This window comes from Podarcis pityusensis, assembly GCF_964106645.2.
Source record: "Podarcis pityusensis genome assembly, chromosome: 2".
Lineage (NCBI taxonomy): Eukaryota > Metazoa > Chordata > Lepidosauria > Squamata > Lacertidae > Podarcis > Podarcis pityusensis.
The window spans coordinates 88,877,752-88,895,183 of NC_138029.1; the positions used below are offsets into that span (position 1 = coordinate 88,877,752).

Below are 17,432 nucleotides of genomic sequence, written 5' to 3' on the forward strand. Positions count from 1 at the left end.
AGGAGCTAGGAGAGAGAAGCAGGTATGCACCCTTCAGATATACTGGGAAAAGTCAAATGAAAAGGCAATTGGAACGAATCTGGGGTAGGAGTTCTGTTTTAAATTTGAAGGCTGTAAGCCTTCTTTGGTCCTTCTTCAAAGAGCCTTGCCAGCTATGGCACCAGCTCTGCAGATCAGAATCCCCCAAATTATCCATGAAATTTGTACAACCAAGAATTTCTAATAGGGAAGAAAAAGTTTTCCTTCACGGGGAACAGCTTCCCAGCACTTTTTCTGTCCCGTTCAAAATATGTCAAGAGCTCTTGTGTTACAAACAAAAGCTTAGAAGCATGAGGCATCTAACCCCACCATCACCCCGGACAGAAAACTTCAGGAATAAAAGTGTCACAATAAGGGAATACATGTTGGCGGATATAAAGAAGCAAGCAAACCCAAAGAAATATATGTGCCTACAAGGCAGAAAAGCAAGGAAATATTCACTCTGATGCGCTTTACTTCAATAAGCCAGCTCCTATCAGCATCACCCAACCATATGCAGTAAACATGAATTAGACCAATGTCTCGAAAGCCTATTCTTATGTCAGTTGTTTGCAATCTGCAAAATATTTTTTTGCTCATTTCTGTCAATGCGTATTTGCTCTATATTCTGTAGTACTTTTTTTTTTCTTTTTCCAACTCCAGGTATCATTGAGGAGCTACTGCAAATCACACCTGAGTTTCAGTTGGAAAACTGGCAAGCCCAGCGACTCTGGCCTTTGATGACCTGGTGCCCTCCAGATGCTTGGGACTACAAGTCCCAACTGCCCATGTCAGCACGGCTGTGTTGGCAGAGAATGATGGGAGTTGTAGTCCAAAACTGCCCGGAGGGCACCAGGGAGGTGAAGGAAAGTCGGCTTTAAATCATGGCCTCTTGGGTGGAGATGCATGTTCCACATTTTGATGTGAGACAAAGATTCTAGAAGCAGAAATCCCAAGTTCAGAAGTCAGGCTGAATTGCTACACCTGTACTTTATTGATCTGCACTGTGGGGCTGGGGAGTTTCCCCCTTGTAGATACGAGACGAATGTCTGCTGGACAGATTGGCAGTTAAGATCCCAAAGACAATAATGCGCTCCACAAACAACAATGCAGGCTGGGTGCCAATTTGCATGTGCTTATTTACATGTACAGAGGCAAATTTAGAAACAATTTCTATAATTTAAAATAGAAACATGATACATCTCACCAGAGTGAGGAAGGCTGTGACCTGCATGCCTGCTCAGTCTGCTATGCGGGTAACCAGCTGTCGATGGGCAAACTCCAGGTTCCTGCTCTCCCTTCCTTTGGCTCTTTATTTTTAAAGTGGACAACCCTTCAAATAGAGAGCTGGGCTCTGTAAATTAGGACACATGGCCACTATATCAGGGCCTAAGGCGCAGACAAACAACTTATAATCTGGGTAATACTTGAATGCAGCACATCAGAATGTGTAAGTGGGAATGCATGATCAAATACTGCTCCACCACACATCAAGGAGAAGAGGTCTCACCTAGCCTTCTTTGTGACATGCTAGTTTTACATATGTAGTATTTCCTACCCCCTCAAAGGAGGAACCAAGCAAAACATGGTCCTCTCCTGCTTACACCAAGATGTGCTCCAGTCCAGTTTAACACACAGTGACCTACATGTGGTGTGATGCTGTGTATTTTTTTCTGTGTGTGACCAGCTATGAAAGCTCAAGAAAATAATATTACAGTGGTACCTCAGGTTACAAACTTAATTCGTTATGGAGGTCCGTTCTTAACCTGAAACTGTTCTTAACCTGAGGCACGCTTTCGCTAATGGGGCCTCCCACTGCTGCCGCTGCGCGATTTCCGTTCTCAACCTGAGGGACTACTTCTGGGTTAGTGGAATTTGTAACCTGAAGTGTTTGTAACCCAAGGTACCACTGTACACACCTCCCCCAAAGCCTGCAGGCTTTTAAAAAAAACTGTTATGAGGTAATACTTAATGTGATTAGAAAAGGTACAGATGGGGAAATTAAATCTTTGTTCCTCAGCTGATTTCTTGAGTAAAACCCCAAATTTGAAATTGATATGAGATTCCCTGCCTCTCAAAAGCAAATATCAGCTTCAGGAAAGCGTTTCCCACTCAGGACTGTAGTAGGGGAGAAAGGGTTAAGTTCCTTTATTTCAGGCCTGTGCAGGGAGCGGGGGCAGCCGGGTACACTTGCCCCAGGCCTCAGAAGGCAAAGCTGTCTGAGGGGGAGGGCGATCCACCAGGGGCCTGCCAGACATACACTGCCATGCCAAGAAACAGATTCCCACCCCGGGCCTCAGACAAGCTCTGCCCGGGCCTGCTTTCTCCTGCCTTCTCCGATGATCAGAAATCTGCACATGAACTCAAGGACACGTAATCCGAGATATCTGAGTTATCAACTGGTCCTTGCTTTTGGTTAGAGCAGAGCTTCCCAAACTGTGTATCGTGACACGTTAGTGTGTCGGCTGCAGTGTGTAGGTGTGTTGTGTGAATGCTCCTCACACTCCTCTTGGGGCTGGAAAGGTGTTAGTTTAACCTCCGGCTGGATAGTAAAACTGAATTACTGTGTCGCAAAATGATGCGTGTCTAAAAGGTGTGTCACCAGCATGAAAAGTATGGAAAGCTCTGGGTTAGAGTAATGCTGTTATCTCCATTAAAAGATCGAAAATTGCTTAGTTCTGACCCACCCTCCTCCAAGTTTGGAAAATATTGCATGACAAAATATCTAAAAGCTTCTCCAATAATTTTATATACACACGCACAATCTAGCTGCACATTGACAGTGTTCAATTTGGGGGGTGGGGAGCAGTTCCACAGTCCCTAGGCACAACTTGAAGCATTCTGAAATGCAGAATTTACTAAAACAAAACTATAACCGGGTACCATTCTCTCCCCTCCCTCCGCCCACCTTTCTCTGCTCCAGAGCTTAAACAGGGTGATGTGGTTCCTTGGTTCACAATGAGAAGTGCAGGGGGAAAGGCTTTAAAAATAGGCAGTCCAGTCTGTTCCCCCCACCCCCGAGAGGCATTGCACTCTGCGACAGTTCACCGCGCTTCTGCAGCCAGCACAGCTTTGGACTCAGCAGTAACCCTTAAACCCATCATCTGCACATTCTGTTCCGTATTTTCTGGCATGAACTGCTCTAATTTGCCACACAGCAGCTACATGCCTCCTACACAAATTCCGTGAAATTCAAAGGCTTGAATAGATGCTGTGCCTAAAAAACACTTTGCATTGGGCTCCTGCATCTCCAGCAGAAGCAGTGACCTACAATACAAATCAAGCAGGGTTCCTCTTCTGCTCAGGCCAGGCCACCACTGCCTGTCTTCTACTCAGGGAACAGCCACAAATAAGACAAATCTGCCTCTCTCATCGAGCATCAGCATGGGGCTTTAGCTCTTTCTGGCTACTACGTACACCAGGAAGAGATTAGGAACCATTGAAGTCGTGTCAGCGCAGGACTTTCTGGCACAAGTTCAGTCCCCAACCCAGCAGAATGAGCAGGAGGAGGAAGCCACCCCCTCTCAGCTAACATTGCCACATTTTGAAGTAATGCAGATCTAAAGAGGGTAAGATTATGAAGTTCAGAGTCTAAAATATACTGTAACTTCATCACAGCTAGATTCAATTTATAGTTTTTGACGTCCAGCTCTGAAGCCAGAGACACGAACGCTGAGGGTCTTTTGAACGTATGTGCTCTAGCATTAGGAAAACCAGGAGAAGAGAAAACATACAGGCTGTGCAGGGTAGGAAACTGGGTCCACAAGGGGCTAGCAGCAGATTTAAGTTCAGGCAAGTCTCAAGCACCCCATCAATTTTAATAGGCACTATTTTATATTCTTGTCTGTGAACAATTTTGCAAGAGAGATGGGAATACATCCTTTCCTAAAGACACCATAAAATCCCTTGTTTATGCTCCCTCCTATAGCCAATTTCTGCATATTCTCTACTCCCATATTTCTCCTTTGCTAACAAGATAAACGGCAGATGACTATAGATAACGATTTATAAATGAACGTTTCAATTATATTGTTCGGTCTGTGAATACAAAGCATGAGAACACAAAACACTTTCCTTTTTCTTCTTCTTTGAACATAGATGGAAGAATGTGATCTGAATGAAGGCATATATTAAAACCTAGAAACAAATATTTTATTGCATTTACTGGCATTTCAGGTGATTTAAGGATATGGGGACAGGAGACTAGATCTTCCTGTCTGGAATATTCACCTGGCACGTTATCTGCTCTCCTTTACCCCGCAATAGCTTAATGTTCATGTGCCAAAGAGCATAATTTTCTATTTTTCAAGTCGTTTTTTACTTTATTTGGGACCTTTATGCATTGGGCACTGCGTTTCCCACAGGTATTTAGTTGGCCACTGTGAGAACAGGATGCTGGATTAAATCATTGCCCTGATCCAGCAAGCTTGGCTTATGTTCTCTTTGTTCAGCTGAGTCACCTGCCTCTAACATACAATGGAAGGCTTAATAGGTTTAAACTCTCTGCTATACAGTAAACATCAAGCCATGTTCCATAATGACATTATGGTTCATTCCATCAGAGCCAATCCTTCCATGTTCATATGTCTACAGTGGTACCTCAGGTTACATACGCTTCAGGTTACATACGCTTCAGGTTACAGACTCCGCTAACCCAGAAATAGTGCTTCAGGTTCAGAACTTTGCTTCAGCATGAGAACAGAAATCGTGCTCCGGCGGTGCAGCGGCAGCAGGAGGCCCCATTAGCTAAAGTGGTGCTTCAGGTTAAGAACAGTTTCAGGTTAAGTACGGACCTCTGGAACGAATTAAGTACTTAACCCGAGGTACCACTGTATATGTCTTCCTCAAAACACCCCACAGCTTTCCTAGAGAAGACAATCCATTGTTTCGCTGCTCTTTCTCAGTAGTAACTGTAACATTTGCACCTAAATACTTGTCTGCAACTCCATCATTTTGTATTAATTTGTGATGTTGACAAGCTAACTTGTCTCAGCCTATGCACTTGTTGCTTAAGAAAACTGGTGCATGAAATTTGGGAAGCAGAACTTGGGAATGTTACTGAATGTCCCTTAGAAAGCATACCTAGTTTAGATTTACTGTATGACTCCAGGAGCACACCTCCAAACTCAATTATCTATCCTAAGCTTGCTTTAAACAATGTTTTAGCCCATTCCTCTTGGCCGCTGTGGTAATTTTAAACTTTTAAATTTTCACTACCCACAGATCAATATATTCTGCACTGGGTGAGGAGAAAATGCAAATGAATTCCTCCCTCCCCATGGCCAAAGCCTGTGCCCCCCCCCAAGGGAATCCAAAAGCCCTTACCCATTATGGTGACATCATACTCAATCTGGAAAAGTGCCTCTTGGTTGCACTGGCGAAGGATGTTCAATGCATCAGCGTGACTCACACTGTGAAGGGGAATCCCGTCAACACTCAGCAGCCTGTCCCCAATTTTCAGAGACCCTTCCCTGCAGGAACATTGCACACAATTCTTAACACATACAAAACCAGGACAGACAGACCCCCCAAATGAAGCATATGTGGACCAGAAAACCAGCTTTTCAAACAGCTTGTGTTTTTACTTTTATTGCACATCTGCCGGAAAGAACAATGTTTCTTTGCTACCTTTAGTGCTTTGTATTACGTTGGATTTCATTCTTATGAGTCGCCCCGGGAACATGTGTAATTGGGAAGCCGTTCAAATGTGGTAAGTGGGGAAGTCAGTTCATAACTAGCTTACCAAGACAAATATTTCTTTGGCCCCCTTTCCAGGTACACTTAATGGCACAGATGTGGCTGCTTGAACAATTATCCCCATACTGGTCTCCAGCTGTTTTGGACCAAGGTAGAACACCATCCCATCAGATGTCAAGGAAATAAACAAGTATCTGACTTCTAGAAGACATTCGAAGGCAGCCCTGTTTAGGGAAGTTTTTAACGTTTGATGTCTTCCTGTGTTTGTTGGAAGCCACCCAGAGTAGCTGGGACAACCCAGTCAGATGGGCGGCATATAAATAAATTGTTGTTGTTGTTGTTGTTGTTGTTGTTAGTAGTAGTAGTAGTAGTAATAGTAGTAGTAGTAATTACTCCATCACCTGTAATCTAAAACAGTTGGAGGGCACCATATTGGTAAAGGCTGAGACAAGGGATCTTGCAACAATCTATCCACCATCAGCCTCAATTAGAGCATACATAACAGCTATTTTTAAAATCAGTTGCACAAATTAGTGGTAAGCATGGAAATCAGTATTTGAATTTGGCCTGAAACTATTTTCAGTCTCTTGAAACACTAGCTAGTGATCATTTGGGGGAAAGTCGAGAAAAAGAGACATGTAGAGAGTACGCCCAGATATCAAACGTAGATATACAGCTGGTATGCAGACCTACTAGGACAGGCATAGGCAAACTCCGCCCTCCAGATGTTTTGGGACTACAACTCCCATCATCCCTGTACTAGGAGCTTCAGGTAGGTTGGTTGGCAAAACACCTATTTAAGCTCCGTTGCTAAATGTGAACATTACCTGTCTGCTGGACCACCTGGCCTAACATATGTCAGTACTAATGGCCTGGATTTGTGCCAATCTTCGTGGGCTCCTCCTGTAACAAATTTGCAAAAAAACACACACAAATAAATGCTGTAATGCTGAGATAGGAAAAATCTGTACCACAGTAGAAGACATGAACCCTTCTCCAGCCCAGCTATTAAAGGCTTCAATACAATGAGTCACTATGAGCATGGAAAGGCATCTGCTAATGGAAATGGAAATTTCCTTCCCTCTCCTCCCACTGCACACCCCCAAATCTGATCTGGGGGTTACCCCAATTCTCGCAAACAGATCTGAGGGGCTTTCAGAGGGGAGACATTCTGTTGCATTGAGCAGAAGTCATTCTGTAAGCCATGTGACATTGATGGATGCAACCCAAAGAACCTCCGAAATAAAGACGGAACCCCAAAACTGTATTTGTCAGCATTCTTCGAAGATTGTGCTGTATTAGCTAAGGATTTTGATTTATACAGAATAGCTGGCTTTATCCCCTCCCCCACTTTCACATGTCCCAGCAATGTAGTTTTATCATCATTAACCAAAGAGAATCTGACCTCGTAGTACAAATCCAAAACTGTTGCCTTCTTTGTACAGGGTGACATCAATGGTCTTTGGAATGATGCCGGCACTATTATCCGGGGCTAGAGATAGGGAAGAAAAGGGGTGAATTGACATCCTTAACCTGCCATACTTCTTTTTAAAAAAACATTCTTCATCCGATACGAAAATTTGCCTAATCACATTCATAAATCTTGCAATATGAGGGGCTTTTGAAGCAGGTAAAAAGAATGCTTGCCTTAAGTATATGAAGCTATTAAACAGAATTAAAAATATGGCTAAATCAAGATCCAATCTTCTAGACTGCCCTCAAGCTCTCTTAATGCATACATAATACTGTACTAAAGCAAACCATTGCCCTTTTCCTGGAGGCTTCAAATCTGATTGCACCTTTCAGAAGCTGGCAGTGGTTACTGGACTGTCAGGTATCTTAGGCAAAAGGCCTGCAGGCAACCCTAGATGACTATGTTCAAATCTTCACAGCTAAAAGAATAGTTTGATTATAAAGTAGAAAGCATGGTTAAAGTACAGGCAGTGACCATTTTGTGCACATTCAACTGACATGTGACCACTGATGCGTGGGTCAGGGCCAGGAAGGTTGCCTGTATTGAACACTCCTTAAGCAAATGTGATGCTAGTCATACTTAAAACTGCTTTGAGGGGGTTTTGTTGTTTTTTTACTACCAAGTAGTATAAAAAATTTATTACCTAAATAAAAAAACAAATGCCACCTTGAGCTCCTTGGAGCAAAGATGGACCATTAATGCAAAGAATGGTAATAATATCACCATCAAGAGCATATGCTTCAGTTTGTGAGTAAATAAGAATCTGATCGGTCATCTGCTCAAATATCCAAAGACAGTAGAATTGGGGCACCAGTTGCAGGTGGAAACAGTTTGTTTTCTCCATCTGCTACTGCCTGTAAAATCTTGAGGTTTGCTAAATGTTTACAAGCAACAGCATCCAGAATTCTGAATCCAACCTAGTGACTGGAAGTTATCCCGGTTTCATATCACTGGCATTTCCAGTTAAAAAGCATTTCCTAGAACAAAGCTGGAAGGGACCTTGCCTGCAATGTTACACATAACTGCTGCCGCCGCCAGTCAATAGAGCCTAACTGGAGCAAGATGGCTGAATGATCTGATGGTTCAAACCAATTTTTGTACAAGAGGCAAGGAGGGGAGGGGAAGCCACCTACATCTTGAAACATTACAGCAGTAACTGCATCCAGGAAGTACTAACCCGCTAGTGGCAGCTCGTATTCTACCTCTAGCACCACCCTTTCCCCCACGTTCTTCAACAGGCTTATGATTTCATCATGGCGAAGTTTCGTCAGGTTAATCCCATTCACTGACTTGATGTAGTCACCAACGTTTAGCTGGTCGCTCCTGCAATAAACACAACAAAACATCTCAATTGCATCTTTCCAGCACCCTTTTCACATGATCTGCAATTACATCCTTACTGGCTTATTAAATAGAAAGAACTACCTACATAATGAGGAATGTGAACTTAAACGCCATATGGAAAGTAACAGCAGATATTACTTGATAACCGTGCACAAAAGCATTTTTCTTTATTTTTTTAATAAGGAAGGTTCAGGGAAATGAGGAAAAGGTTTATAATATGCACCCACTGAATCATAACGAGTAAAGTTGTGTTAGGAGGTGAGGCTGAAAGATGTTATTCTTTAGCTATCTAACATGCAAAAAGTGCTTTAAACAAATGCTGGTCCCTGGTGATGAATGAACCCAAGACAATGAAATCTATCCTTGTTAATGTGATTGGTTTACCTTGCTGCCAGCCCTCCTGGTCTCAGGTTGGAAACTCTTGGTTTACCATCTTTATCTGTACCACCAGATATAGTTAAGCCAAGGGTGCTTCCTTCTTTTTTAATCAGTTCCACAATTGTGACTCCTCTGAATTCTTCTGTGGAGAAAATGTAGGAAGAAGTCCCTGGACATTGTTACACTGCACATCTCATAAGTAAAACAGTGAAAAATACATTGCAGCATTTATATAAAACATTGCAGACAATGGAGATGCTTAAAGTGCTTAATAACTCCCCAATCCTCCCTACTTTATTTTTCCCAAGCTGCCCATGTTTGGGGGGCTAGGCGAGTCTCTGCTAAGGGTTGCCCAAGGATTGCCCAAGATCTTTGGGCACACACGTTTCAAAAAATAAGGTCGATAGTGTGCCAGGCTGGTTTTTTTGTTTTGTTTGAAGTCTTATTACTTGCTGTCTGTTTCAGAAGAGGAAAAGGCTTGCTGTATATTAGTTCTTGTATAAAGTTATGTGTCAATTTAAGTGCTCAGGATCCACTCCTCTCTCTTCCATGCATTTTCTGCTTTGGATTGCATTGATGACTCTGAACTTCTCCATGGTGCAAATGGGTGTAGGTGCCACAGTATCCACAGGTGACTGCAAATGGGCCTAAACCCAAGGACACTCAGTAATGGAAGAACGAAGAATATCACACCTGTGTCATTTAAATGATAATCTGACATTAATGCATGAATGAAGGCGAATAAGTGCTGCATAATGGTCCCCCTATAAATATTTATCACTCTTCAGCCTTGTAATGCATACGAGTAGAGCATGTTTTACAAGTCTTCACTATTACGGGCTCAAGCTGCTACAGAATGTATTGCATCTCATGCGACTGATCAATCAAAACTGAAGGAACAATAAAAATGAGTAGTAGTTGGAATGTGCTCCTCAATAGCTTTTTTCTCCTCTTCCTCCCCACCTTCAACATTTTCTTCCATTTCCTCTTTTTGGCTTTGTAATTATGATGATGATGATTATTATTACAGGAATTACCTGAGCCTAATGCTGCCCCATCTCTTAACTATGGCTATGAGGTCAGGAGTGCTGCAGGGCTTGCATGCTTTTTCATCACATGAAAATTCCCTCCTTTTAATTTTTGGAGCTAACCTTGGTGCAGCAACACATCTCTACTGCCATTGGTGCAGACCATGGTTTACTGTATCAGGAGCTAGCATCTGCAGGCAGCTTCCAGGGCTCATGTGCCCCCATTAGAGCTCAGCTACATTAATCCCTGTCTTAACATGCCCCTGGCCCCCCCCCCAAGACACATGCATTTCTGGCAGCAGCAATTTTAATTTCCCGTTATGACCCTGATGTAGTGTTGACACAGTGGGAAATATTTAAATTAAAACCTACGACTGCAGCTACCAGGTGAGCCCGTGGTCAGGAGCACCCACCCAATTTCTGCTGGGACGTGAGCACTGCACCAGTCCCTTCCAATAAGCAACCCACCTGCCAGAAAGTTAGCAAAGCGGCTCTACCACACCCAGCAAAGCACTTTTGGTGGTTACCAAACTAAGAATGAAACCTTACTGACCTTAAAAAGGTATACATGGCTAAATGAAAATGTCAGTTACCTGGTATACTTTGCCTTCTTGAAACCAGGGCTGTGTCCAGTCCACCTGAGTCTTTGCTCCCTTTCGAGTAAGGGCCATCATCTACCAAAACAAAAATCACAACAGACTGATGTGCAAATTATAAACAAGTGCTTCCTAACCTGTAGGTCACAACTCACGAGTGGTCTGAGGGCTTTATAAGCAAGCTCAAAATAATCATTGCTTTTGATTCTTAACTGGTATGACAAATATTTCTTACAACTTTTTGTTTCATTGACATTTTATAATGCTGTGTTGATACCAAGCATTTGAAAATCTTGAGTCTCGCACATTTTAACACTTGTGAACTCCACGTTGCTGGCTGGCAGTGCCTGAGCATCACAGGTAAATTTTAATAGTCACCCAGAACAACCCTCAGTGCTAAGCTAAGGGTGATTTCAATTTTTGCTTACCCAACATTTAACTAAATAAAAAGAATGAAAAATTGTCCAGTAGCACCTTAGAGACCAACTAAGTTTGTTCTGTGTATAAGTTTTCATGTGCATGCACACTTCTTCAGATACATACCAACATTTAACTATTACTTTTCTGCGAAAGAATCAGAGAAGTTTGAGTGATGTTACTGCTAACACAAAGTTGTCTCTCCATGCAAAACAACATCATCAGCTCACTGAATCCTCATGTAATAGGGCCCTCACAAATAAATGTTTGGAACTCTGGTTATCTGAATTTTGGCTCTGTAAACCTCCTTGCAAAGTCCTTTTATAACCTTTAGAATTAGCGTACATGTTACTGTGGCTGTAGAGATAGTGCGGAAAATGGCATTCCTTGGTGACTTCTCTACCACCCACCATAGCATTTAGAGGCTTCTTACAGTGCTTTGGAGGCTAGCCTCGCCATCTTGCAAGCAGCCTTACTCCAGCTCCATCCCCTTTGGCAATTGGTGGAAGAGTCAAAAGCGACTTACAATGGGTCAAATCCAACAATGTCATTGTGTGCCACGTTTTTCCACACCTCTATCTGCTGTGGAGAGTTGGGGAAATCGTCATGGCAGATTTGAAGGATGCAGGGAGTGCACAGAGGAGAAGAAGGGGAAGTTCCATTGCAGGAGTGTGCAGTGTGCATAAAGGCCACTTAATGTTGTGGCAGGGCAATGCTGTGAGGCATGTGGAAGATTGCTTTACACCTAAGACTAAACAGGACCTCCCTACTTCAGTAGCACTTTTCCAGGACAGCAGTGATAAAAGGACAATCTGATTTATTTTTCATGAGATAACCCTTTAAGGGTGAAAGAACATCATTCTCATATGGCTTTAAGCATGCCATAATACTTGCGCAGAAACTCATGGTCCCCAGAAATGGAATCATACATCAGGATACCAACAGAGCACTAAATCAATATACTTGAATTCAATCACCTGTTCCCTTGCATCCTTTTATTTCAAAGTCACCTCTCCTTGCTGCAACTTCAAAGTGGGGGTGGGGGCGGCGGCACAGAAACAGTATATAAAAGAGTATCAGCTTAAAATGCTAATGGTATAATTAAATATGGATTTCACTTCTTATGTGCATTTCCCCCCCAAGGAGATACTTATTTGCCAGGAAATAAGAACTCTCAAATCTCTTTTCCTCCCGCATTTACTGACTGTATCAAATCACAGAAACTTCAATACTGATAGAACGAAAACAGTTTTAAGGGAACCCAAGGGTACAATACTTGCAATGCATCTCACTGCAGCCTATAATTTACTGCACAGAAGGAGTTAACTCCCAGTGTCCCAAACCCACTCAGTCTCTAATAGGTACTTATCAAGTATCTGATCACTGCAGCACCCACTGGATATTCGGTTTGTACTGGAAAGTAAAAAATAAAATAAAAAAATCAACCTGATCAGCTGCATAGTTGAGAGTGGTGGAATCGTACAAAAATACCAGTTTTAAATGCAACATGCTTGGGAAGCACTATTAAATTTCAGTCACTTTGCATACCGTAACTGTGGAACCCATACAGGAGAACAGCTGCATGCGTCAAAGTTAAACCTAATTCATAGTATTTCTTTTGGAAGGCTTAGGGAAAATGCTAATCTACCAGAGCCCTGTACACATACATGCCCCATTCCCCAAGGCATACGCAGGGCTCCTTGTGCCCTTGGCTGGGAGCTGTACTGGTGCCCCCAATAAAAAAAACCGCTGTGCTGCAATAGCCACATTAGAAATCACTACATTTCACACAACCCAAGTGCTCGAAGCCAGTGGCGTAGCGTGAGTTGTCAGCACCCGGGGCAAGGCAAGTAATTTGCGCCCCCTAACCCGGGGCAAGGCAAGTAATTTGCGCCCCCCCCAACCCCTAACCTGCCGATCTGAGTCGAGTTGCTGCTGGCGCTGCCGCCCAAACCACGCCGCTTGCCCGGAGGAGGAGGGGGGCAGAGAGGCGAGGAAAATGCAACATGGCCCAGCAGCTGCAGCAGCAGCAGCGGAGGCGGGGCTGTGAGGAGGGGCTGCCTGGCACGTCCTCCGCAGCCCTGACGCGCGGGGCTGAGAGCCGCTGCCTGCCGGACGCCTTCAGCCCGGGCGCGCGCACAGCTCGTCGGTTCCACGAGACATGGGGCTCTGCTACAGCCTGCGCCCGAGGCTCTTCGGCGACTCCGGAGGCAGCGAGCGCGCCCCCCCAGATGTTGCGCCCGGTGCGGCCGGCCCCCCTGGCACCCCCCACGCTACGCCACTGCTCGAAGCATCAAGAGTGAGGGAGAGGCGAGGAGGAAGGGTGAAAAAATGTGCATGTGTTTTTGCTGCAATGCGAGAAGGGCGGGAAACTTATCCCTTGTTTGATCTCGTCGAGACAGCAGCATTGTGTCGCCACACACACACATATGAGACACACACCATAGTCTGATAGGTGATTTTTGCACACACACTCCAGGCATGGGCCACACCCGAGGTACACCTCTGCCCTCTCTCTGGGAAAACAAGCAGAGTTTTAAGGCAGAACCATTGTCATTGATTTTGAGGAGTGCAGCAGTTGATGGTGCCATTTTTAATTTATTTTTTTTGCGGGGGAAATATGGAAGCATCCCAAGGCTCTGAACGGCATCAGCAAATGCTCTTCTGATATATATATTTATACACCCCCCCCCACACCCTGCTGAAGTCAGCTGGCTGTTCGTTTGTTTTTTACTGGATCAGCAACTGAAAGCAGCTTTCCTCGCTAGCAACACTTCAGTGCAAGAAATGCTACAGTTCAGGAACAGGATGGAGTGTGCTCTGGGAAAAACTTCGCCATCCAAACACAGGAGCATATAAATAGGACAGAAATAGGACCGTGAAGTTTAATTGATTTTAAAAAATACATTTTACATTGACGAGATGGATGCCATATACCAAAAGATGCCCCCCAATGAAATTTGGTAGCAATGTTGTCTTTTAATGAAAAGTACGATCCAAACTAAAAAGCACCCAGTCTGGAATATCTCTAAAATGGGGCCTGCTTGACAATATGTGTCAACTAACAACATAAAAAAGAGCCGTGCTAGATTAGGCCAAAGCCCCATGAGGCCAGCATCCTGTTTTCTCCGCAGCCAACCCATCAGAAGCCTGCAAAGTAGGACCTGAGGACCTCTCCAGTTACAGTTCGCAGCAAGTGGTACAGTGGTACCTCGGGTTACATACGCTTCAGGTTACAGATTCTGCTAACCCAGAAATAGTACCTCGGGCTAAGAACTTTGCTTCAGGATGAGAACAGAAATCGTGCTCCGGCAGCGCAGCAGCATCAGGAGGCCCCATTAGCTAAAGTGGTGCTTCAGGTTAAGAACAGTTTCAGGTTAAGTACGGACCTCCGGAACGAATTAAGTACTTAACCCGAGGTACCACTGTATTTGGAAGCATACAGAAATTATGCTTCTTGCTTCAGAGTTATTGTTGTTTCAATTCATATTCAAATTAATTTAGTAAACTGCAAAGATGCATATGGTTAATGGTCTACAATGTTATCGTTTAGTCGGGAAACAGCCTGCCTAATATGATTATAAAGTAATGATAATAATAACGTTCATTTCAACCATCCAGGTAGTCTGACAAAACTTTGGACTTGATCATGGCTTCCAAAGCATCTCCCCAAGCACTTAAAGCTACAGGTGTGTGAATCTGTCAGTTTAGGTCCCTTTCAGTTTCTCATTTTTCCCCGATCACAAGTTCAGTTCTCCACATTTTCTTATCAGTTTCTGATTTTTTAAAAAATTATTACGCAGGTAATAGCTCAATTTGTAGAGCATGAGACTCTTAATGTTGGGTGGAAGATATCTGCACTGCAGGGATTTGGACTAGATGACCCTTGTGGTACCTTCCAACGCTACAAGTCCATGAAGATTCATCAGCAAATTTACCCTGATAGACACATTTTGTACACTATTTTGCCAAATGTACACACACTGTTTGCAAAACCATTCCCGATAATAGAATGCATTTTATTTTCACTACTATCTTTCTTTTCATGCACATTTAAACCTAAGATAATGCATTTTTGTATACATATCTTGGCTGGAGAACAGCATTACAAAATATTTAAAAAGTGCAGATTTCGAAGGATGGCTGTGTTTCAGATCACAAGTTGTTTGGAAAAGTACAAATTAGGTAAGTTAGCTTTTAAATGTGAACTGAATCAAATTTCTCCCCCATCCCTATTTCAAACCATGCCTTGGATACTTGCCAGAGTGCTGCCTTAGCAGTTCCAAGATAAAATAAAAACTAAAAATTGACGTAACATCTTTTGGGGTGCCATAGTGAGCTTAGGGTGGCATGTGGCAATATAAGGGGGATTTTGTTGTTGTTGTGAGAAATGACCTAAAGCATTTCTGTGGGAGAGGCAGGCACACAATTTTGCCACTGCGAGTTCCTAGTCCAGAAGCAGAGACTGACTGCACTAGGGAGCCACGGAAGCAGACTTCACAATTACATGGATGCCCCAGACATGCCATCAGCCATCTGCTTCTCATTACAGACACCTCAGCAATCCCTTCCCGAACACCAAGAGAGAGTGTTGAGATTTCCTTTTGGTAACCCCAAAGCAACATCTGATGTAACACCCTCAGCATCAGTAACACCCTGCCCCAGAAGTGCAAGTGGTGCAGACAAACAAACAAGCTTGACAGCTAAGCTAGCATTTCAAGAGTGTGGCCCAAGGTAAACCAGCTCATCATCATCAAGAGCCTTTTGCAAAACAGCTAAATGGCCTGAGCCAGCAATAATAAATTTGCTTTCACCATTCACAATTAGCCATCATTCAACAAAGGTGCCAGTCAACAAAAACCTCTGGCATTTCACTGACAGTTCAGATGGCAAACAATTAGCACTAAGACTTTCCCTCTCTCCCCTCCATCCCTTTTGAGCTCTTCTCCCCAGCAGAGGGGAGGATGCTAAAGTGTTTGTTTTTGCTCATTATCTGACTGAAAATGTTTGAGCAGTCAAGGAAGGTGCCTGCTGAAGTGTGAATTGGCATTTGCTTGCATTCATTTCCCTGCTGTGCGCCTTTTGTTCATATCTGGCTGGCTTCCTGCTTTGTCAATCAGGTTTACTTTATTAGATATATTTCCCTCCTCCCTTCTCTACTCCATCTTCAATTAAGTCTCTTATATTGTGTGTTAATATGCTGTCCTTATTCTTAGCATGTCATCTTAGGAGCTTCATGGGAACAATAGGCTCTTAAGAGCTTTCCCTCCAGAAAAAGAAAGTGTGAGATAAAAAAAAGAGAGATCTGACACCTCTCCAAATTTTAACCTCCAACTAAAAGTGCACTGTGTATTAGGACATGTGTGCTCATGTCTACCACTGAAAAGTTCTTTTTCTGATGGTTATAACTTCAGCACATCATGAGATGTGCAGAAAGGAGCGTTCACATCAGACATCCTGCACAAAAAGATACTATGTGCTACATAGATATATATTATCTCTGCAGAGGAAGAGCTGTGGCTCAGTGGTAGGTAGCACATTTGCTTTGAATGCAGAAGATCCTGAGTTCAATCCCCAGCATTTCCAGACAGCCCAGGAAATATCCCTCCCCATAAACCCAGGAGAGTCAGCTGCTGCAGACAATGCTGATCTAGATGGGCAGCTTCCAATATGCCTAGGTAAAGGTAAAGGGACCCCTGACCATTAGGTCCAGTCGTGACCGACTCTGGGGTTGCGGCGCTCATCTCACTTTATTGGCCAAGGGAGCCGGCGTACAGCTTCCGGGTCATGTGGCCAGCATGACTAAGCCACTTCTGGCGAAGCAGAGCAGTGCACGGAAATGCCGTTTACCTTCCCGCCGGAGTGGTACCTATTTATCTACTTGCACTGGTGTGATTTCGAACTGCTAGGTTGGCAGGAGCAAGGACTGAGCAACGGGAGCTCACCCCGTCGCAGGGATTCAAACCACCGACCTTCTGATCGGCAAGTCCTAGACTCTGTGGTTTAACCGACAGCGCCACCCGCATCCCTTACAATATGTCTACATGGCTACTATTCTTGTGCAGGCTGTCAAGAAATTCCCCGATGCCAACAGAGCAACAATGCCCTTAGTTTCGTGGCTGGGAAACTATGACATCCACAGGTTTGAAACTGTTTTGTTTAAAGAGTAGGTGAGCTCTAAAATGGTCACCGGTGTGGAACAGAGTTGCAAGGGGAGACAACAGAGTGTCTTCTCCAGTATGAACCTCTCTGAACACTGGTTGCTTGTAGGAACAGCCCAAGACTATTTGCCACCTGAGGTGAACAGCATGGGGGCAACTTTCCTCCCTGGTTCTATGGCAATTGAATTTTACTTCAATAGGGTAGCATCCTCCACTGCATCTGAAGGGCAACAAGCTAGCTTAAGGGATGCGGGGCACGCTGCAGGGCACGCAGAGCTCTGCTTCTTTGTATCACATCACTGGAGCCTTGCTCTACCTA

General features: G+C 43.9%; 1 protein-coding gene across 15 annotated transcripts in view; it reads right to left on the reverse strand.

Annotated features, from left to right (window-relative positions):
• Positions 1-17,432, reverse strand: part of GRIP2 (glutamate receptor interacting protein 2) — a 389,440-nt gene that overhangs the window by 58,751 nt on the left and 313,257 nt on the right. For 12 of the 15 annotated variants that reach the window (XM_080996901.1, XM_080996898.1, XM_080996895.1 and 9 more), the window contains 6 exons: positions 10,533-10,613; positions 8,918-9,053; positions 8,367-8,512; positions 7,121-7,207; positions 6,543-6,618; positions 5,344-5,489 (listed from right to left, as the gene is read on the reverse strand). In XM_080996901.1, the coding sequence (XP_080853027.1) occupies positions 5,344-5,489; positions 6,543-6,618; positions 7,121-7,207; positions 8,367-8,512; positions 8,918-9,053; positions 10,533-10,613 (672 nt within the window). The remainder of the gene's footprint in view (positions 1-5,343; positions 5,490-6,542; positions 6,619-7,120; positions 7,208-8,366; positions 8,513-8,917; positions 9,054-10,532; positions 10,614-17,432) is intronic. The other 3 variants (XM_080996894.1, XM_080996900.1, XM_080996891.1) reach the window with 1 other exon arrangement.